General features: G+C 46.3%; 1 protein-coding gene and 1 non-coding gene across 2 annotated transcripts in view; both read right to left on the bottom strand.

The window, feature by feature from the left end:
* Positions 1–3080: 3080 nt before the first annotated feature.
* On the bottom strand, positions 3081–3189 carry LOC118604401. Its single transcript, XR_004951715.1, has one exon. It is a non-coding gene; the product is annotated as a U6 spliceosomal RNA (small nuclear RNA).
* Positions 3190–11628: 8439 nt separating this feature from the next.
* ARL3 (ADP ribosylation factor like GTPase 3) overlaps positions 11629–23472 on the bottom strand; it is a 29627-nt gene continuing 17783 nt past the window's right edge. Inside the window, exons 4-6 of the mRNA XM_016154518.2 lie at positions 22273–22323; positions 20485–20670; positions 11629–11907 (exon numbers count right to left, since the gene is read on the bottom strand). Coding sequence (XP_016010004.1) covers positions 11860–11907; positions 20485–20670; positions 22273–22323 — 285 coding nt within the window. The 3' untranslated portion in view covers positions 11629–11859. The remainder of the gene's footprint in view (positions 11908–20484; positions 20671–22272; positions 22324–23472) is intronic.

Consider the following 23472-nt stretch of genomic DNA (forward strand, 5'->3'; position numbering starts at 1 on the left):
ACACAGGCTGTGGGCGAAGCAGCCAGCTGCCTGGAGTATGGCCTGGGGGTGCCTGGGCAGTCTGGATGCAGGGATAAGCTAACCCCATCCAGCTGTCCCCAGCCACCCAGCTGTCCCTGGCTTTGTGGTAACAGCTGTCACCCACCTCCCAAAAAGGCCAGGGATAGAGAAAGCCCAGAAAGAGCTGGAGTCGCCCCAGGAAACAGGGCCCGCAGGAGAAGGCGTGGGAGGGGGGTGCTTCCATACACTGCACTGGGGTGCGCACTTAGGCACCTCTCGCGCCCACAGGCACACCCTGTGCCTCAATCCGCTAACGACTAAGAGAGAGCAGCTCTCACATCCCCGGCGTGGCCCTCGCGACTTTCCCGGAGAGGCGGTCACAACTCCCCTTGCCGGGAAGGGCTGGGTGTCGGGAGCGCTTCTTCCCCCACCCCACCGACGGGGGGCAGCGGTTCCTGTGGCCCAGATGTGCGGGGCCCGCCAGGAGGCAACCGCCGGAGGGTTTCCTGCGCCCTCCACCCCCGCCGGCCCGAGCTCTTTCATGTCCCTCCCCTCCCGGGTCCCAGCCCGAGCCGAGCAGCTGCGCCCTGCTCCCCACCCCCAGCCTCTCTCCCAGCTGTCTTTGGGGTGGGGCAGGGCAGCTGGGGAACAGCTGCAAGGCAAGGGTGGGGGCGGGACTCGGGTGCCCCCTGAAACAGCCGGAAACAGTCTCCATGTCCAGGTGGGGTGCAGGGGGCCACAGGAGGGCAAAGCCGGAGGGCTCGTCGGCTCCTCCGCCCCTCCCCCAGTCCATCTGGCCCGGCCAGCTGAGAGCCCGGTAGACCCCAGATCAAAGCCGCCACCGGGCTTCAAAGGGCACCCTGAGGAGAGGGGTAGCGGGGAACTCCCCGAGCAGCGACGCCGCTGAGTCAGCGCTCCAGGCCCCTCTCTCCAAGTCAAGACCCCACGTTCTAATCTCGTTTCTGGATTCCTCAGTCCCTGTTCACACCCACCCACTCAGACTCTATCGTTGTCACCATGCTCTTTCCTCAGACACCTTCATTTTCTCCCATCCGAGGGCGGGGGAGAACCGATGAACACTTTCAGGACCAGACCTGTCCCCCTGGGGGATTCCCTACCCCACCTCTGACTTCTGTAAATTCCCAGGGTGGGCGTGGGGAGAGGGCGGAGGGTCTAGGACATGTCCTTCCCCAACCTAGAGCTCTAGGTCTACAGAGAAAGGGGGTATGCCTACCTTACTGGGGCTGTGCAGTAAAGGGAAGTGGAAAATGATCCCCGGGTACCCCTGGACATACCCCACCACGTTTTTACCCTTCTTCTAAAGTGATTACCCCCCTGTATGATTTTGGATAACTCTTACTTAGAAGTGCTTTAGAAACAGTAGTCTCTTACCAAACTTTGAGTGGTGAACACACAATACAATATGCAGAGATATAGAACTGTACACTTAAAACTTATGTAATCTTACTAACCAATGTCACCCCAATAAATTTAATAAAATTCAAAAAAAAATCAGTGGTCTCTAGAATCTGAGATCCTGGTACTAGTTCTAGAATCCTGTGAGTCCTGTCTTTTTGAGTTAGAGGAATAAAATTGAGGGCACTCTTGGACTGCCCCTTCCCTATACTCTGTGCGCAAGTACTGGGTCAAGGGCCTGGGATTCAAGGCTAAGATCCCAGAAACTTCACTGGAAGCTAAGGGGAATGGGAAACAGACCAGAGTATGGGGCAGAGGCAATTAGGGTTGGGAGGCTCATAGGGGAGAGGTTAGAGACCTGGACCAGCAGGGGGCTGGCCTTAGGAACATCAGCTTCTTCCTTCTGCTTCTTTCTTTCTTCCCCCAACATTCTGTCCTTTCCGGCTTCACCCCAAAGGCTTTCTTCCCTTCCAGGGCAGGATATATTCACTCTCTGTTTGAATTGCTCCAGCTACAGAGAACTTAACAACCTCAAGACACTCCATCTACAGTGAAAGCTCTTAAAAATAAATAGAAATCTGGTGGATAGAGCTTTGGCCTCTACAGTATTCTCCATGGTGTATGGGAAGCACACCTCTGAGTGAGGGAAACACTCAAGAACCCAGGGCTTCTTCCCTAAAGTCCCCTCTCCCTGGCGTTTATGATGCAGGGACTTGGCAACGGACTTAACCCAGAGTTCTGCACTGGGAGTCCGAATGTTTCCTCCACTGGTGACCAATTTTTTTTTTTTTAAATTGTTTTGTGGTTCATTCCTCTCAACTGCAGCAAACCAGGATAATAATTTCTCCTCGTACCGGATCTTCAACAATTGGATATTTCTTGAGAAAGAATTCATCTGCTCTGTGCCATGGGTTTTTTTTTTTTTTCTTTCTTATTTACATTGAGGCAAGAAGAGAGTAATATATGGAGTGGTATGAGGCATAGTTTTCAACAGCTTATAGGATGGGGGATGGGGATTAGAGGTGGCACAGGCAATGTCTCAAAATTACAAGTGGAATGAAAAAGTAGGCTACCAAGAATTGAGTATTAAGGGTGAAGTGGACGTCTGGTCTACCTGGAAAAAAACTATGGCAGGGAGTCAATTGATATGTGGATTCCTGGATGCCTGATTGTGAATTGGGTGTTGTCATCAGACATTCTCCTTGTCTGTGTCTGTTGCAGGGCAATGAGCAGGGATGCAAATGGGTAGCTCATGGCCTAACAGACAGGGACTCTACAGCCACACCAAATGTCATTCCTATCACTGCAGCTCCCTGAGCTCCACTCAGCAAAATTGTATGCTTAGAGTAAGTTCTCCAGCAGTCCATGTGGTTCCAGGCCCTAGTTCTCTTCTGATCCCTCTGCCTGATTGTCTCCCAAGCCCCGGAGTCTCACCTCCTTTGCTCAACCCTCTCCACCTTCTCCAGAGCGGGTGTTGGGAGTACTGAGATGATGTGTGTAAAGTGCCAGGTTTGGTGCTGACATGGTCTGCTTTCAGGCATCGATAGCTATCATGTTTATGGTCCTTTGGGCCAACCACACTCCCGTGCACTTAAACACTCTTGCTTGGTTTTGTTTTTTTTTTTCTTTTGTTGCCTTAGGTGCATTTTATTGGTTTTCTTTCAGAAAATATGGAATCCTTCATGAATTTATGTGTCATCCTTATGGACGGGCCATGCTAATCTTCTCTGTCATGTTCCAATTTTTTAGTACATGTGCAGCCAAAGTGAGCACTTGGTATTTTAACCAACTCTGGTTACAAGCTGCATAGCTTACATGTCTACTAGCTTGTGCATCCCTGGAGGACATGAAATATTAGTCATCTTTGATTTTTCAGAGCCTGGAACAGTGCCCGTTTTATTCATTCATTCATTCATTCATTCATTTATTCAACAAATAGTTATCGAGGTCCTTCTAATACTGGGCACTATTCCAAAGTTGGAGATAACTTAGGTTAACAAAACAGACAAGCTCTTTTGCCCTCTTGGAGCTGATAATTTAACAAGGAAGAGATAGGTGACAACTAATAAATCAGTAAATGTTCGTTGCTAATAATTAATATGAAGGAAAGTAAAACAGGGTGAGGGGGATAGGGCGAAATAGGAGGGGAGAGGGGGCATGGCAATTTCTATATAGGGAGGCAGTCGGGCATGGGTTTATTGAGGTGACATTGGGCAGAGACTCCAGAATGCGAGGAGGCAAGGTCTGGGCTATCTGGAACAAGAGCGTGGAGGCAGAGGGAACAAGCCAAGAGGCCTGAGGCAGATGATGCTTGTTTCAGGAACACCAAGGGGGCGAGTGTGGCTGGAAAGAGTGAGTGAGGGGCAGAGCAGTGAGCGATGAGGTCAGAACAGTGTGAGGGAACAGGGCCAGGATGTGAAGCATTATAACTGCTTTGCTGAAATTTCCAGAAATAAACAATTTATAAGTAAAAAAAAAAAAAATAAGTGCTTTGCTTCTGCTCAAGAGGTATGAATGAATGAATAAATGAATGAATGAATGAGTGAATGAACAAATGCCAAATGCCTAGGCTCTCAGGGCTCTATGAGTTTCAAAGGGGAGCCCTATGGGCTAGAGGGACCAGGCCATCTTCCTGGGGATATAGGACTTGAATCACTCCCTAAAGGAGCAGTAAGATATGCACAAAAGAATAGGGATACGCCCTGGGAGGAGGTGGTTATGAGCGCAGGTGAGGAAATAAAATTGTGGGGTTAGGTTGGGAGACAGTGGGGACAGCTCATCTGAAGCTTAGGGTATGCGTGACAGCCCATGATTGTCAGGTTTATAAAAAGGTTTGGGTCATATCAGAGGGACCTGGAATGTCCCATAGCAGCAAAGCCTCTGAAGGCATCTGCATAGGGGAACTGCGTTTTAAAACAAAGGAGGTGAGTAGCCAGGCATGGGAGGACAAAGTGGCTAGCTAGGAGGTAGCAGGAGGTCCAAGTAAAAGAGGAGGTAGGGGTGCAGGAAGCAGGTCGGCCCCAGCGCAAGGAGCAGGAAGAACTGTGACAGGTCCCTCTGCTCAAGCCAAGGAATGGAAGCCTAGATCAGGCCTTCTTTCCTGCCAGCCAGCCATGGGCCCTGGAGTCAGCAGAAAACTCCAGCCCTAGGGAGGAGGAGGCACAGAGCCAGAAGCTGCTGAGGGAGCACTGGCAGCAAGATGCCATTGTACGTCCGGCAATCAAGACACTTCAGAGGAAATCAAAAGCACCAACTGGGGAAATGATGTGTGCACTCTCTCTCTCTTTTTCTCTCAAACACACATACAAACTTCTGCCTCCAAAATGGGTCAAGTGAAAGCTGTAGGCGTGGGCTGGGGAGCAAGGGCTGGAAGGAGAGGGGGCCCAGGGCCTGGGAGCAGCCTGGGTACTTATGCCCACTCACCCTCCTGGCATAGGGGATGGCAGCAGCTGCAGGGTGGGGTGGGATGTGAGGATAAATATACACCTCCCCATGCATATGGATAATGCACACAGCTGCCCTGCCTGCTTTGCGTTCATTAGGACCAACTGTTTCAGGAGCGGAGGCAGGCGCGCGGGAGGGGGTGATGTACCCATTCTCAGACAGGGGATGGGGGGGTGCTGCCTGCAGCTGTGCAGACACTTCCCCTCTGCCTGGAATCAGCATCCCGGGCCCTGAATATCCCTTCCTCCTTCTTTTTCTTCCTCCCAACTTGCTGCTCCGGCATATCTGAGGGGGTTCGGGGTCGGAAAGGGGCCTGGGGAATTGGCTGAATCCCTACAGGAGCTGGGGGAATTGAGGGGAAAGTTGGGTTGGATGGCACCCATTGGCCCCAGGATGGGCTGTTGCTTACAAACCAAAGCTCCCTTTTCCCTTCTCTCCAAAAGCCATCTGTAGCATCTCAGCAGGAAAAGGACTTTGACTTTGTCGTTTGGAGGCTACAGGGAGGTTCTGTTCATATTCAAAAGTCTCAGATCAGATCTGTGCCTCCGGAAGGTGGGTTTGCTGTGCCAGCATAATTTGTGTGATTGTGACCTCTTGGCAGCAGGAAGGCTGAGGAAGGGCGACTGGTGGGCTCCAACTCTTTAGAGCAGGTTGCCCAGATGGGGACTGAGGACTGGGTTGGGGTGGGTGAGCGTTGATAGCCAGGCCCAGGGAGGGGTCTGGTTGGTGTAACAGGGCCACCAAGTATGGCTGTGCAGCTTTTGCCCTACACAAGGGCTGAGAGGCCCTTAACTAGTGCCAAGCCTTGCATCCCAGTATGATGTATCCTCTCCAATATGGATCAGCAATGCCCTGGGTGACAGGTTGGTCTAGTCTCAGGGACATACATTCTGCTAACAAGACAAAGAAAGACTCTGAGTGGCCACGTGGGTCTATCTGCAGTCAGCCCTTTCCCTTTCCCCTCCAGCAGTCTAAGTGGGCTCTAAGGGCTGGTGGCCCTTTTGCTGACAGACTCCCTCTCCTCTATTTTGGGTCAGGGCACTGGATAGGGGCTGCTGAGTCCTGATTGATAATGGAAGCAACTGATGCCAGGCCAGGGCCCTATGGGCAACAGCCATCCCAGCCTCTTTCCTTTGTTGTCAGGGTGGGGCCAGGGCCCTCTGCCCCCTCTGCTGGTGGCCTCCAGAGCAGCAGCTATCTCTGGGATTCTAGGGAAGGGTCTTGTGGATCCTGAAGAGGGGGTTGGCACAGAATGAGGCAGGCCTCTCACTCCCTCCTTGTTTCCTGGAGCCCTATTCCCCCATTGCTCCCAGCAGCTCATGGCCCTGTGCTTAGTCAGGATGGTGTCCTGGAGAAAAACGGGCTTTCCTGTCAGCAGGAATCCCAGCCAAGCCATTTCCTAGCTGTGTGATTCTAGGCAAGTGACTTAGCCTTTGAAAGCCTTGGTTTCCTCAACTGGGAAATGGGGATAGGCATGGTTACCTTATAGGGCTAATCAAAGGATTAAATCAGCGAATGACTAACAGGAATTTGCTTAGCTAAATGATAGTTCTGCCCCAACTTTCATAGCTTTCAGCTTTGGGTATCCAAGCAGTTCTCCCATAAACCCTTCCCCTCCTTGACTCAGCTTGCTCGCTACAATGCTGTCATGAATATTTCATTTCTTTAGCAAAGCCTTTTTTGTTCCTGGGACACTGCTATTCACTCTGGGAAAAGAAACCTCTGTGTTCATTTGTGAAGGAGGATTCTTTAGCTCCGTTTCTAGGCTTAAAAGCCTAAAGGGGAAAAGGTATCGTGGTATGAACTTGGAGCCCAGCAGTCTAACACGCCTGAGTTCAAATCCTGCCTCTGTCTTGTTCTTCTTGTGTGATCTTGAGCAAGTGAGTCAAGTTCTATGAGCCCTATCCCCAAACTGGGAGTGATAATACCTACAGTTAATAATGTTGCAAGGATTAAATATAACTGAAATACCTGCTACAAGTGGATGTCCCCCCTAATGATTTGCTCTGATCTGACTCCGTGGGGTTGGCCATAGCTCCACGTGCCCATGTGTGTGGCTGGTTCTGGACACACACACACCCTGACACAGTGCTGGACCAGCAGATTCACTGCAGGGAGTAGGAGCTCTCTTTCCCTCCTCCCTTGCCGGCTCTTGGTGCTGAAGCTTCTCTGTGTTCTGCAGTGTTGGAAAAGGAAATTACTGAACAGATTGCAATTAAGGGGGAGAGGGGGGAGAGAGAGACAGAGGCCCTAAAATGCAGCTTGACTGAGCGCTAAACTGTGTTTTTGCCTGGAGCCAATCAGGAGCCTCTGACAAGAGCCTGTTCCCACTTACAAATCTAATTGCAGGAGGTGTGGCTGGGGTGGCCCTGGGAGCCCCAGAGAGGAGGGGGCTGCCAGCACCTCCAGGGAAGGCTGCTCGCTGCTTGCTTGTTGCGTGGAAAATTAGAGACCCATGTGAGAGGTCTTGGGGGTCTGGGAAGGCCTGGACTCCAGAATTTCTGTCGGTTATTATAACGATTTAGCACCTACTATGGCCTGCACATCCATAACTTCATCTAATTCCCTGGAGAATCCCACGAGGTAGATGACTATTACCAAATTTTACAAGTAGGAAACTGAGGCACAGAATGTTCGTACTACACCTAGCTATTGCCCAAGGTCTAGGTGCTGTATTTACATTATATCCCTTTCAATCTCCCTACTACTTTAGTCCACAGATGAAGAAGCAAGACTCTGAGAGTAGCCAGCTTGCCCAGGATCACAGTACTGATTTGTAGGTGAGCAAGGTTTGAACCCCAGGTCTCTCCAACTCCAGAGAGCACACATTTTAATTGTACCACACTGTCCCTTTATTGAGCTGGGTGATCTGGATTGGGTTGCCAGATTTAGCAAAACAACAACAAAAGACCGGGATGGCCAGTTAAATTTGAATTTCAGATAAACAATGACTTTTTTTTTTTTTTTAAGCATTATAAGTATATCCCAAATATTGCATGGGACATATTTGTATTAAAGAAGATTCTTTTGTTTATTTGAAATTCACCTTTAGTCGAATGTCTTGCCATTTGTTTGGCAATGCTAGAGCTTCTCTCTCCTCCTGCCTCAGGCTCCCCTCTATTCTTCCAACAGCTTGCCTTTAAAGCTGGGTCCTTGGGACCAGCCCGGCTGTTATGTCTCTAGACCTCAGAAGTGAGGCCGCCATGGGGGAAGATAAGCTCCTCTACTCCAGAGGGTGGAGCCCTGGACTGCTGCCCGCTCTGCCACCTACTGTGTGACTTCAGTTAAATCTATTTCCCTCTCTGAACTCTAATAGGAAGCCCCAGTATCAGGTACTAGGCAATCGCAAGTCACCTTGTCAGTCCTAACTTTCTTAATGTCTTCTCCCTTTTTCCTGTCTGTATTAAGGATGGTACAGAATCTACGGTTGTGCTGCTCTGAGGATAGAGGACATCCAACACCTGGGACAGAGAACCCCAGGGGATCAGTGCTGGTCAGAGGAGACCCATGGTGTGAGCTTGGACTGTTGAGAAATGGGCTGTTAACTGTCTTTGTCCTACGGGCAGCCTGCTGTAGCTTTCAGACCCAGTGTAAAGGCTCTGTGAGCTTGGGCAAAATCCTTAACTGAGGCAAGGGCCTCACTTCCTCAACTGAGAAATGGGACTCATGCTGCCCCATGATGCATGCAAGATATGTAGGAGGGGCTTACTAAAGGTTATATTTATTTTTGTTGTTGGTGGTGTTAATATTGTATCCTGGGGGGTTGGGGGAAAAGCACCTTGAGGAATGCTAATCTCTGAAAGCATAAACAGATCTCAGTCCCTCCTCAGCTCCAGCAAAGAACACAACACATTCCTGGCTGCCTTCATTTCGGCTAAATTTTATTTGTTGGATTTTTGACAGACGTCTAAATTATACATTGAATTTTCCACATGACCAAATACCACGTCCCTTCCTTTGATTATCATTTTCAAAAGGGACTGTTAAAAAAAAAAAAAAAAAGAACCTTTCAGTGGATCAGATTGAACCCTGAAACCACATGGAGCGCAGAGCTAAAAATAAAAGGAAGTAAAAACTGGCCCCTGAGAAGGAAAGAGAAATCAAAGCAAACTCTGACGGGAATCAAGGGACGAGTCCTGGCGAGGGTGACATGGTGTCACCCTCCAGGCCAGGCCGGATAAGGAGCAGCCGACAGTGAGGGTGGGGCACAGAGTGGCACAAAAATAGCCACCGCTTTAGCCCAGAAGGGAATAAAGAAATTTGTCAAAAGCCAGGAGAGAGAGAGAAGTGGAGATGGAGGGAGGGAGGGGGCAGGACTGTGTCCTCACAGCAGTTTCGGGAGCTACGGACTTCTTTCGCCGCGGCACATTTTCACCCGCCGGCATAATCGCTGACTTTCAGCTGTGCGCCGACATGTTCCCCCAGCTCAGCCCACATCAATGACACCCTTGTTTCCATAGTAACCAAGGGAGAGTGAAGGGGAAAGGGTGTGCTGCGCTGGGAGCGGGGATCCAGCCAGAAGGAGCAGCACAGGGAAGGTCGGGAGGAGGGGAGGGAAGTTTTTCCCACAGCCGGTTTGAGCACACATCCTGCCCCGCACCCCCACCCTGCCGCGTCCTGGGCCTGCTCTGCCCTCCGGACCCCAGACTTCTCCTTGAATATTCAGATGCAGTCGTGCTCAGGTCAAGTCTTCCCAAGACTCACTGGGGGCGGGAGGGTGGGAAACCAGGTATCCCCTTTCCAGCTTCAAATTCTGTCTTCTGGTCCTGGCCACAGGAGGCGGGGGAGAGAAAAGGGGGACTTTAGAAGCATTTTGTTTTTACAAATGAAAGCTTTCAAAGTCTGCATTTTTCCGGCTTCTCTCATCTACCCCGTGAGCCCTCAGGAAGGTTACCAGGGCTCTACCTTCTGTCTGTGTCTTTAGCTGAAAAGCAACTCTAAACGCTCACAGAGGCTATCAGAGGAGGGCAAGTGGCTTCTGCCTGCTGGCAGAGGCCTGGGGAAGGTTCTTTTAAACAGTTCCCTAAGTTGGTGGAAAAGGACCAAAATATTTTACAGACCATCCACTGCCAGAGTTAAAGTTACATATCACGTTGTTCCAAAATTACAGACCTCGAAGCCGGCATTGTGCCCCTCAGCTCGCATCCATGGTGCACTGGTTGGAGTGAAAACCCATTTTCAAGTGCTAGAGCCACATTTCCAGCCTGACAGAAGGGGATTTCCGTTCCTTATAATGCTGTTTGCCTCAGTTCAAAGCGAGAGGTTCTTGGGTGAGACAGAAAAGCCAGAGGAGGTAGCAGGGGGCAGCTAGCTCAGTGGTTTAAACCAACCTCACCTCCTTTTGTTTTGCAAGTCCTTACAGATCCCTCCACAGCAACCCTGGGGCACCTTTTCATGACTGACATTGTTAATGACTTTCACCCTAGACTGCTTTTGAGGCTGGACATGCTTCAGCCTCACCTCACAACTCTGTCCTGAGAAGCTGTGTACTGAGGGCCAGAGGCTAGAGTGGCCCCTCTGGTCTGCTCATGTGCCTTGGTGGGTTTGGGAAGGGCTACTTCCCAGCACAAGAAGGCAGCTGGCCTCCTGGGACCCACCAGCCACGGGACAGTCTCTTATTCATTCCCTGAAAACCCCTGAGCTCAGGCACCAGAACAGAGTTCAATTCAGGAGCCGGGTGATGTTCTGGCTGACTTTCCCATGTTTGAAGCCGGGGATTTCTTAAGGCTCAGGGAAACAAGCTCTTTTTGCAGCATGGGGCAGGAGAAGTCTTCTGCCAGTCCTCTCCAATCAATCGACAGAGGACACATTTTGCTGGAGAGAGGCAGGGGAGACCAGCATCTGGGGTGACTCTAACTTCCCTGGGCATGGCTCTTGTAATCATACACATTCTTCCCAGCAGCAAACCCTCTCCACCCATGAGCATCCCACACCACCAAGTTGCCAGCACTGTAAAAATTGATCCTCTCTAAAAATCGATCTGCCTGCTTTCTCTTAGTGGAGCAGGTTCATTTTAAAGCTGCATTTATTTTTAAAATCTGATAGCAGCAGCCTATTGTGATCATTTAAACACAGAATTCTTTGAGCTATAGAAATCTCTTCTATAGGATGGCTGTGGAGAAGCCAGCTAATCTCAGAGTCCGCTGCTCCCTGCTCCACTGAACTGGAGAAAGCCTGTTTACGCTAGCCTGAGCCCTCAATGTGAGGGCTTTCTAAGGACCTTGTAATTTTTCTGGAATTAAACCTCCCACCTCTCCTTACATTCCAGATGTCAGTATAGTCAAAAGTCATAAGAATTTGTTTCCCTGTGTGGCTGCCTGGGGGGTTGGGGATGGAGTATGTTTCTGTGGTGACTTGTTTGCAAGAAAGGATTTTTTTTCTCTCCAAAGGGTGAGGATTACACACACTGTCGCTCACCTGCATGACAAGATGGTTTAATCATCTGCCTTTCCTCCCTTCCCCCCAGCAGCTTCCCTCCGGACAGAACAGAATGCAGCCCTAGCTCAGCTGGTGATGGTAAAAATCACTGACTAGCACCAGCAAACACTGTGTGCTTTCAAAACCATAGGAGAATGTTGAGGGACAGGTCAGTAAATAAATGAACACAGCATAAGCTGCTTCTTCCTCTTTTCCTTTCTTTCTCGTTTTCTTTTTGGAGAAAAAAAGAAAAAGCCCACTGGAATTGACTGAACTGCAACGCAATCTCTTGCTCATTTAAAAGATCTCATTTTCTAATCATGTGCTTTGAGACATTTAATACTATTTCAATTATGCAGAGGAAATAATATAATTCCTTTATTTGAAAAATGATACTGAACCTCAGAGATCAGTTAAATCTACTGCTGGAATGATGATTCTGTTTAAACTGTGTTGTTCCCTCTCTTCAAACAGCTGTAGCTGTACACAGATGGAAAAACATTTGGTCAGAAAGCAGCAAATTAGTGTTTTTCAGGACAGAATTCAGCTCCCGCGGCTCCTGCGTCTCCATTCGTCTAGATTTTATTTCTTCTTTGCAATGACATTTTTGCAGACCCAGTTCATGCCATCCTTTGAGGGAAATGGGCAGAGAAAGGCAGCGTTAGTTGTAAGAAAGGCACCATACACTCAAGCCCAGAAGAGGTGGGGAGTAGGGAATCTGGGGCCCTACCTCTCCAACCACCAGCTACAGGGAGTTTCCTCGCCCCAGGGGCCCACCTGGGCCACCAGAGACAGTGACCTCCTGGGGAGGAAGAGGGAGGCCTCTGAGAGCAGAGAAGGGAGATGGGAGGGGAGTACCCAGTATCTGAACTTGAGATGGGTCCTCAGGAACTCCCTCTGAAAAAACAAACACATCTGCCTGGATCCAAGGCCTGATTGAGGAGCTATCAGGAAAGATTCCAGCCATTTTTGGCTTTTTCTAAAAGCTGACCTTTGCTAGGGCATTAAATTCAATAAGCCACCCTTCTGGTGCCCTGGTATGTTTACAGTATGGTAGTGTACACTTGGTTTAAATTAAATTTCTTTTTGGAAAAACAAACCAACTGCAGTGTGTGTTACTAGACATACACTGGGGCAATGTGCATTTATTTCTCTTCGTGCAGCACTACAGATAGGTTTAAAAGGGCCTGGCCTGATTCTTTACTAAGCAGAGGGACTGGGGAGAAGGTTCCCTTAAAGGCACAGTGACCTTGAAAGTGTCCTCTCTCAGAAGGCTGGAGAGGGACAGATGTAAAAACCACACAATGCCTACAGTCAACTGGCAGGTGGCATGATTTCTCCTGGATGCCAGGCTTGCCAGAGATGACCTCCTTTCCAACCCCCTTTGAAGCCACCCATGACTGCTCTCCCTTTCCCCAGAGTCTCTCTGACCTTCAGGGGTGTGTGAAGTTCCCTCAGAAGCCCAGAACAAAAATCCAAGGAGGCTCCTGCAACAAACCCCTTTCCCCTGCATCTATATCACGTGCTTGCTGAGGTCCTGGTCACATCTGCACATCTCAGGGCATACACGACATGCAGAGCCCCGCATTTCCTGTGACCATGGAGCTAGCTGTTGAACCTGAACAGCTGAGCCAGCTTAAAGTAATAAATATCAGCTGACACCCTTGGCCATTCGGAGCATTAATCCCATAAACAATACATCACTGCAAAACAACCAGCAGGCATCCTATCTCTTGGCTAATCTGACCATAACCTGAATTTACAGTGATTAAAACTGCCACTTGCCATCAGAGCACTTGGGCAGGAGAACCAGATAATCTGATGGCAGTTCCAGAGTGGACTTTAGGGAATATGCCAAGATGAGGCTGGCCATGGCTGAAAGCCCAAAGGTGGACAGCACCTGGCAGCCGTGGAAGCGGGCGGGGGGAATGCCGAGGTGGGAGAAAGGTGGCCTCCAAATCCATCTCCAATTACAACTGGGTCAGCTACTTACTTGAAAAGCTGAGGCCAACTTTAAGACCATTTTATGAAAAGGATTAATTTAAAGAGAAGCATGTTTAATTTTAGTAGCTAATTGGTTTCCAGGAAAAAAAAAAATGATCACCTGCCAGGAGACAAAAAAGATTTTACAAATAGAAGACAGATGAATAAGATAACCATCTTCTCTTTGCCTTCAAAGCTGAATAGCTCAGCACTTATGTAGCACTTTCCATTTTCAGGAACCCGCACAAACACTACCAAAGATGCGCACCTCAATATTTTCTCCTCTACAGAGATGTGCAATACTTAATCAAATCATCTTCTCAGAGAAATCAAGAACAGTGTTTCCACACTATCTGAGTACCATTTCTTCCCCTTGTTTTATAGCTGATTATGCAGGGTGTGTGTGTCTTTTATTATATGCAACTGAACTTGAATGCAGTCGAAGATAGGAAAAATATTTACTCAGCTGCAGGAACCCAAAGCAGAACGTGGAGGGAGAGGGGCAGCTTTCTCCTGGGCGTCTGTTATGGAGGCAGAGGGGATTTAAACGGGGTAACCCTACCAAGGGGCACTGTCCTCCAACCGTGAGGGCCAGTGGTGGCAAAGCCCTTCCAGCTACAGTCCTGCCAACAGAGGGCGCCTGGAGGTCAGTACCCACCAGATGACTTGCTGGTCCCTGAGCCTCTGCAGCTGCCTCCAGCATCTTGAAAGAGTATGAGAAGCTGAGGGAGAATTAACAGGGGCCAAGCCCTGTGGCTGCTCTTGAGGAGGCTGCCCTCATCTGAAGTGTTTGGGGGTTGGGGAGTTGTACCTTTCCTTTTATCACCTAGAGGAGAACTGAAGCTGGAGGTTGGGGGTTGTTGGGGAAGCAACAGTCAACAGGGCTAACACCTCCTCAATCAAATCAGAAACAAGCTGTGCCAAGTTGCCTACTGGAAAGGAACAATAAGTGTTATCCAAGCCCACTAAAGCGGGGGAGGGGGGGTCCATGTCAGCCTGGCTTGAGGATGTGTTTAGAGCCTGGTATAGTATCTGCCCTGCAGTAGACAATTTATAGATTTTCAATTAATCCTTGTGACAACCCTGTGACGTGGGTACTATATAATTTCCACATTACAGATGAGGAAATGGGGGCACAGAACAGCGTGTGGCAGAGGCAGACTGTGAGCCCAGGCGATCAAGCCCCAGCACCCACGCTCTTCAACCATTTGCCATTTCTCAGTGGATGCAGGCAAGTACCGGAAGGTGGAGCTCGGCCTCAAGCCTAGAAAGAAGCTGGGCATCACCCTGAAGGTGGGACAGAGTGCAATTCCAGTTGTTTTTTCCTTATGACCCCCAGCTGACTATAAGGGTATGAGAGTGGGGCCCCAAGCCAAGCACCCTGCCATAGTTTGGCTGTAGCTCTGAAGGTGCTAGAGGCTGTTTTTGGCCACTCAGCTCTCCAGATTCCTGGGCAGCCAGGTATCTCTGCATGTGGAGCTGCATATTTATCTTGCTGCACTTTCTTAGCATAATAACTCTCCGCCAAGACCATCGCCTCTGGTGGAAACTCCACATTTAGAGACAACATCATAGCAAGAGGTGGCACCCTCTGCTTCTCCTGTTTAAATTAGTGTGCCGCATCACTCTCGCCTTAATTTGGCAAGGGTTTATTTTTTTTTAATAGACGACTGAGAAAAGGTGATCGGTTACTTAAACTAGGTTACTGTTCTGCCTCCAAAGAAGGAAATGAACTCATAGGTTTGTTTAATGGTTGAACCTTTATTGTTAAAAACTGGTTTGACCGAATTTCTGCACATTTGATCTTCGTCACGGGGATGAAAATCATATGGCATGAGCAGTCGTCTTCCCTTTCTTCCTCCACCACACCTCCCCTGACCAACCTTGCTGAAACTGAATTTAAATTGATTAGCTTTAATTCAATAATAGAGACTAAAGAGAGACACTGAACCTCAAATACTGAGCTTTGCGCTCATGCAGAGGAAATAAACTTTACCATTTCATGATATTATTCCCTGCTATAACCACTGGGAAAAATAAAAGGCTGCCCCTAACCACAGGGGTGGAAATCTACTCATCCCAGATCTCGATGGTCCAGGATTAAAAGCATGGCACCCCTTTCTATGGGAAGAGTGGTTTCTGACTGCACTGTTCCTATTAATTTGATCGCTCTACAATGCATCCGTCACCGCTTGATGGTTGGAAGGAAGCAGTGGCAGCCCTGGTTGGGTGGGCCCGGTGTGTAATGCCATGAGGACTATGAGTCACATCTGTAATTGCTTTAAGATGAGGAGAAGCTCAGACCCTTCCTGAGCGATGTGGCCTCTCCCACTGTGCCACGGGGCCCCCAGGGTCAAGGAGCAGCTGGATGCAGCACACATAAAATACTGCTTGCTATTCATATTTTTTCTGGTGACAAGGGGCACTGCACCAGAGAGGTAGCAAAATTGCATGTCCCAAGCTTGCTTTCTTAGTCTATAGAGAGGTCTGAAAGTTTAAAAATAAACCTGAGGTCTGACTTGCAGATAAGTAGTTCCTTGTACACTTGGAGTCAAAAATAACTGATGCCAGGCCTAGAAAGAAGTGGTAAATGTCATTTTTAAAAATGTCGAAATTCTTTTGGTATATTAAGGGAAGAGTCCCCTAGGCCAAGGAAAAACAGATACTGGGCTAGCGAATTGTTTAGTGTGCATCTGCAAGGCACTCTTAAGTACAGGTCACACATCAGGGCTCTGGCTGCTAGGGGTCTTTTATATATAAGTGAGACTACTATGAGCCGGACCATCGCTCCCGTTTAGAGAAGGAAGATGGGGAATGTAGGAGAGATGTGAAAAGAAAAGGTGAGCATGAGGTGGGGGCATGGAGAGCAATACCCAGGAGAATTTCCTGCTAGTGCAAGCTATTGGTATAGGCAGGTCTCTGTTATGACTGAGGCTAGAGACCAGGTTGGAACTGCTGATCTCTGCGCTGAAAGGAAATTCTATTTCAGTATGATTTTAATTAAACACACACACACACACACACACACACACACACACACACACACACACACACGAGGTTTTAGAGAGAAAATGTCTTCAAACACCTGACACTACAACAGCAAAGGACAACTGTGATCTGGGGTTCAAATTCGCATCTGTAGGTGGAAGGAGAGTTGATTTCTCTCGACCTTTCTCTGGCTCTAAGCCAGATCCTTTGTTCATTATTTTCTAGACACCTAGGGAAAGAGAAGAGAGTCCTAGGGCTAGATGTTACCGATTAGGAAAGGCCCTAGCAACCCTGGCCCTGTCCCCAAGGGCGCAGAGGGAGGTAGCCTCCACGTCTGACATGCAGTCTGGCTAAGGGGCTGCAGGTTTTCCCTCCCAGACATTTTTCAGTTTCTCCTCTTTCTGCCTTCATCTGCTTGACATAACTGGGTCTCTTCTGATCACTCCTCTGGACTCTGGGCCTCTCAGCAGGACAAGGTTTCCAAGATTGATGCTCTCCTTCAGCTTCTAGTGCCCTTTACCTATGCTCTGCTCTCGAGTTTCCCATGAAAACCTGCTTTAATTACATGATGGGCTGGCCTCCTCGTCACCATCAATCAGGCAGAGAAAGACCTGTTCTGAACTCTCTTAAAGCCCTCAAAAGTCAATTTCCACACTCAGAGCAGGGGCTGCTGAACACCACATGGGCTTGCCAGTTCTCGTAGAGACTGCACGTATTGGCTTTCAGAACATCAGGTAGGACAAAAACCTGAAATCCATCCCAGGAATCACTAACTTCCATAAGCTCGAATCATGTGTTTAAGCTACTCGGCTAAGGAGAAGTGACACGCCTGCTCCATGAGTCCAGAAGGTGTAGCCCACCATCTAGCAGAGATGTGGCTATTCCTCTGGCTCACCCACTCGAGGGTGTTATTTATCAGTATAAGACAGGTCTCTCAAACATTCTGATTAAACACACACACACAAACGGAACATAAATAGAGACACTGTCTTTAAACACCTGAAACTGTTAACAGAAATTCCGGGTCTTTTTTTTTTTTTTTTTTTTTTTTTAACTGTTAGACATTTTTTCTTTCAGCTGTCATTTGAGCTCTGGTGCCAGATGTTACTTGACCCTTTAAAGTCTGATCTTGTGGGCAGCTTTGCCCATTACTGACCACCTTTCAGAGGGCGGCGGGGTGGGGAGGGTGGAATGGGGGGATGAAATAAGAATTTAGGGAGTTTTAGTAATTATCACACAGTGTCCATGTCTGAAAGTGATCTTGAGGACATTTTTCTAGTGAAGGCTTTCATTTTTAGGAATACTTAAAACCATAATTAATAAGAATCATTAAAGGCCTGTACTTGAACTAAGGATTGTAGAAAAAGAATTCCAACTGCGTGACTCTTTTTAAAGTGAATACCACGACACTGGCTGAGTGGGCGAGAGCTCAGGACAGAGGCATCACCTGAAGGAGGGACATGGCCAATCAATGCGTCACAGTGAAAAGCGTTTCCACGGAAAACTCCGCGACCTTTCTCTAGTCCCCAAAGGTTACCATTAAAGGACAATAGACGGCAGATTCCCTTCTTAATTAACATTTTTATTAAATAACTCATTTCAAATAATGGTTAAATTCTCTAAATTTATATCATTCTATTAACCATAATCTAATCTCATTAACCTTGAAATCCCAGTCTTAACTACCCAATTCTATACACCATGGTACTATCTACTAAACTAATTAAGTGACCTTCAAACTATTTCTCCTCCATATAAAAATCATTATTTTTTTTTTGCTCACAGTTCTTTGTCAGATCTCTCTTGGTATCACTTCCTGTGAATCGCTTGCTGAAGGTCCCTGATCTGAGGAGAACTTTCTCAAAAAATCCAACCATACACGATTATCTCACTTGATTTAAACCGGTTGATTTTAAAGCCCTACCCGGCTCTCTGCTGATAGATAGCTCATTGCCCCCTTTTTGATCAAAAGATCTTGTGACTTAAAGGGAACTCCACCTCTACAGCGGTTACACAGCCAGGAACATAGAGCCCTATCCTGGGGCCTCCTCCAGGCAGGGCAGGCTGGGGTGGGGGCTGGGAAGACAGTGACTAGAGCTCCTTCCCCATCCCCAGGCTCCTCTGAAGAAGTACCCTTGACTTCAATGTCACTACTCTCAATACTGATTCTAGATAACTCTAGTCCCTCCTGTTTACATCCTGGAGGCTGGCTGAAGAAACAAGAACCTCACTGTTAATTTTGGCTTTGCTCTTTCTTCCTTTCCACACTTTGGCCAAGGGAAAAAAGATTATGGAGCTGTCAATTCCCACTTTCTTAGAAGTAGGCACACAATATGTTTATTTTCTTTAGTTCCGCCTTTAGAGCCCCAAAGCTCAAGATGTCCTTTACTCTCCATACTTGTGATTTAGAGAGGCAGAGTCCTCTTGCTAAAGTGGTTTGTACAAACACAAGAAGGCTTCATCTTCACAAAAATAACCTTAGGCCTCTGAAGATCATTTTATGCACAATCAAGGGAAATAAATACCTTAGGCAAAACTTGATTTTTTTAAAAAAAGTGAGAAGCTAAATAAAGTGATCAGAGCTTACCAATTCAAAAAATCCTGGGTAGTATACTTGTTGGACCAGCCTAAATTAAGCTGAAAAAGCAGTTAATTTGATAGATTTGTAATCATATATTGTGATTGTCATTTTATAGAGGAGACTCAAGAAAAATAAAACTATTAATAGTTCCTTTGTCGGGTGGGATTAAGGGAGAGTAAAAAACTTTTCAGTTTTAAATTTTATATACTTTTATATGATTAACAATGAGAATACTTTACCTTTATAACCAGAGTCTAGAAAGGAATGAAGGAAGGAAAGAAGACTTAACATCTACCCCATCCCTAAAACCTAAACCTTACAGAAACCCACAGAGCTCCAGCATCCATTCTGGGGATGTAGCTGAGGTAATCTCTGGCTACTTGACAGCCCACACTATCCACACACACATGTATGAAGCTCTTCAGAGGGTGCAGGTATTGAGAAGTCTGGAGGAAGGGGCACTTGCCTTGTGCTGACTGGTCTGGTCTCAGATCTAGAGGCCATGCACAGAAGCAGGCCCTGGTTGTTTGTGTAATAAAAAGAAAAAAAAACAAAGCAGCAAACAGATGGAATAAGTGAGATAATTCTAGGATGTGATTATTTGCTTGAAATAAAAGCAGTCAGGCTGTTTTAAGACAAATCAATGGCAAATGTCTTAGGAGAGAGGGAAGAAGAGCATTAGAAGGGGCTGCAGGACAACGATCGAGAATCAAATTACAGGTTCATACCTCAACACACCAAGTTCATGCCATTAGAGACGCGCGCCATATGGCATGAGGGAAGACACCATTTCTTTAGATGTTGTTAATCCCCCACAGCATCTTAGAGCTGTACTGTCCGATGCTCACAGCATGGTGTCACTTCCATGGCAGGTCCACCAGATGTTTAAAATGAGGCATGTGGAGCATGCTGGGGCTTTGAAATAAAGCAGCAGTCCTAGCGGGCTGACTCCAAGTGTCACCTGGTTTTAGGCTGCTTCATAGGAAGCATCAGAGCTAAAACTGGTTATCATTCTTTGAGGAAACAGCCTCTCAGGTGTCTGGGATACAACAGCTTTCTGTCCTAAATTAATATCAAATAAGGGGGAGCCTGCTCTTCCGGTATACAGTTCCTTAGTAGAAAACATGGGGCTTTCTGTTAGCTGAAGCCTCCCAGTGGGAAAGCAACCTGAAGTAGCAGAAAACAGACACCAACGCTGAAGGCAGTGGAGACAGCCAACAGAAAACAAAACAATACAAAACAAAACAAAACAAAGCAAAACACTTTTAGGATAACTACTGTGCAAAATTACTGATGGCTGTGTTACCTTGGGAGTACATGTATTCAACATCCATAATATGAGACACAACGCAAAATCTCCAACCATCAAAAAATCCTAGAGTTAGAAAGCATCTTCTAAGTCTTCTGTTCTGACCCCCTACCTAATGAGGTGGTTTGTCTGTGGCTTTCCTAGAACACTTAATGATGTCGTACTGGTCGCTAAGTAGAAAAAAACTACACTTCTCTATGCCCTCCACATCCTGGAATGGTTCATCTGCCAATCAAGGGCTGTTTGTGTCATATCCTTTTTCTATCTACATCAGCCCAACCAATAAGACAGACTACCTTGGTTGGTTGTCATACTGCCAGGTGACCAAACCTTCCGGTAATCTCACCTGAACGCCCTCTCCTGTGAGAGCTGAACAAGACTGGATCTGCCAGACTCGGTCGCGGATGGTGTGCAGGTTCAGTCCTTCTGCAATTTCAGAGGCAGGGGCTGCCGTGAGCAGATCCTGTTTATTAGCAAAGATGAGCACTGGCACACAACTTAGCTTTTCTTCCTCCAGTAATTCAGCTAGTTCCTAGATCATTTTGAGAATAGATGGGGAGGGAAGGATGAAATCTGTGATATGTAACCATTCATTTCTAATCAGAAAAACAAACAAACAAACAAACAAACAAAAACCATGTAAGCTGACCAACTAGCAATCTTCAAAGGCAGTGGTTCTCAAACTTGAGCCTGTGGAAGAATCCCCTGGCAAATTCCTGGGCCTACCCCAGAGATGCTGACTTTGAAATGTCTGAGCCAGAGCCCTGGAATTTGCATTTTCAGCGAGCTCCCCAGGTCGTTCTGCTATAGGGGATTCACAGATCAGACTTTGAGAAACACTGTTCAAGGAAGAACACAGTCATGATTAGAGATTTAAAACTTACCCAAGGTTATTATCTGCAAATAACTTTCAATGAATATTTATATATATATATATATATATATATATATATGCACACACACACACATATTTTTAAATATAAACTGAAAATAACAACTGCTTTAGAGACTATAATTCTGTTTCACTAATCTTTATCTCCAAAACATGCATGCAATATGCATTACATCTCATTAAACCCACTTCCTAAAATAACTGTATTAGTGCATCTGGCAAGGTCTTTGACTTTTAGTCTATTGTTTGGAGTCTAAACTGTATGCCAACTCTGTCTGCAATATGTACAGGAGAGAGTGTATACTAAATGCCAGGATCCACTTTGCCCCATTGAACCCAGATTTTAGCTATTCAGGATACTTGTGTTTGTCAAAGAGAACTAAATGGTTCAAGAGATCATTATATGACACCCTTTACTTCCAAGCTCATGTTTAACACTAGTTTACATGCGTGATGATCCAGAAATCATCAAGGTATAGAATGGTTGTTTTCAAGAGTCTAGAGAGTTCTCAAACTAATTTCCAGGAAAAAGAAACATAAACGTGGGGACTGCTACCTTTGGAAGGCCACCTCTGGTAGGTTAGGACATAAGCCAAGGACTCTGCAATGAAATGTAATCGTGTTTCTCCAAAGAGGTCCACTCTACCCTTTGCTTCTTATCAGTGTACTCAGTAAAAAGTCTGTGCCCACTGCTTCTCTACTTAAAATTGTGTACACAAATTGCATCGTATAATCATGTTGACAGGTACTCTGCATTTAAAGCCATATTTGGGTTCAAAGTAAACCTAGCTCTTGGCTTGGAAATAAGAGCGGCTTAGTCTTGGCTTGCACATTTCTTCCCACCCCACTGAATTTGTTAAAGTTAGCCTTGGATCAATTAAGTTGATAATGAAAAACATACAAAGAAATGGTAAGTGAATTGTTCCTCTGGGTTCATTTCTATGTGGCCTGGGAAGAAACTGAAGAGCTCTTAGGCATGGCAGTAAGTTCCATTTGCTTATACCTTGATTGTTTAATTTGATTAAAACTAAAAGGCTTTAATCAAAAAAAAAAATTGTTTAAAAGATTCTCAACTAATTTCTTCTTCGGCAACTGGTATTTTTATTTGTTTGCCGGAACAACTGTCTTGTTTAAACTGCAGAGGTTAAACAAAATAATACCTCCCTCATCCTCATCCTTTTACAAGGCAGATTAATGAATACCCAGTTACTTGGGAAATAGCTCAACAGAAGAATTATTTACCTGACCCGTCTCTTCAAATCTTTTTCTGTCTGCGCTGTCAATTACATATATCTGTAAAGTAAAAGAAGAAGGTTATTTCAATAAGCAGATATGGAAAAAGACAGAGCAACTGCTATAAAAGGAGCACATGATCCCCAGTCAGCCGACATCACATTAGCACAGCATAGAAAAATTGAGCTGGTAACTCTTACTTCATCTATGGATGCGAAATAAACAAATTAAATAGGGGATGCCCAGAAAATACCTTGAGCAAAGCTCTAAAGTAGGAAGTCAGGAGTGCCAAGCAAGATGCATTTAGTGAATGCATCTCCTAGGCATTCACTAAACATTCTTAGTAGATTTACCGTATTAATCCTTGCTACGACTCTATGATATAGATTTTGTTATTTTCCCATTTTATACATAAATAAACATAAGTTCAAAGAAGTAATTTGCCCCAGTTATACCTGTTACTTGACAAAACTGGGATTCAAACTCAGGCATATCTGACAGTTGCTCTTAAGCACCCTGGTAATACTGTGTCCTAAATTGTCTGGAATAGATGGCGTTCTGAAGCATCTACAAATCCTATAGTCTTTGAACATCATCACTCTGAAAGTACAATGTGCGGTATTAACCATATGCTGACTTCAGGTACTGAGGCAGGACACCCAGTGATCTCTGTTCCATTCCTACCACCACAGGCTGCTAGGAGGTTAAGATCAAATACTGGAAATAGCAAGGGCATAGCTTTTGCCAGACAGAGTAAGAGAAGTCTTGAGAGTCAATGTAAATTACAAATTCCAAGCTTTCTCTCCTATCACTGAATTTTATTTATTGCATAAATAATATCCTATACTAACAATAAAGAAAACAATGGAAGACCAATAAAAAAAGAAAAATCACCTATAGTTACAGAACCCAAACATGTTAATTATTTTAATTTCCTAGGAAAGGTCTCTTCTAATTCTTCTTCATATGAAAATTTAAAAATAAAATTAAATATAATTCTGTAGGCCTTTTTTTATTAGATGATATATTAAATGTTTTCCCGTTGTGCATCTTAAAAATTTTTAAATTTTCTAACTTTCTTTAAATAATTTAGAACTTTTATTAAACTAATGGCATAATGAAAACACTCCTTTAAGGGAGCACACAATAAATCCTCACTTAATGTTGTTTTAATAGGTTCTGCAACTTTAAGCAAAACTACATGCAATG

Source organism: Rousettus aegyptiacus, unplaced genomic scaffold (assembly GCF_014176215.1).
Source record: "Rousettus aegyptiacus isolate mRouAeg1 unplaced genomic scaffold, mRouAeg1.p scaffold_m13_p_6, whole genome shotgun sequence".
NCBI classification, from domain to species: Eukaryota; Metazoa; Chordata; class Mammalia; order Chiroptera; family Pteropodidae; genus Rousettus; species Rousettus aegyptiacus.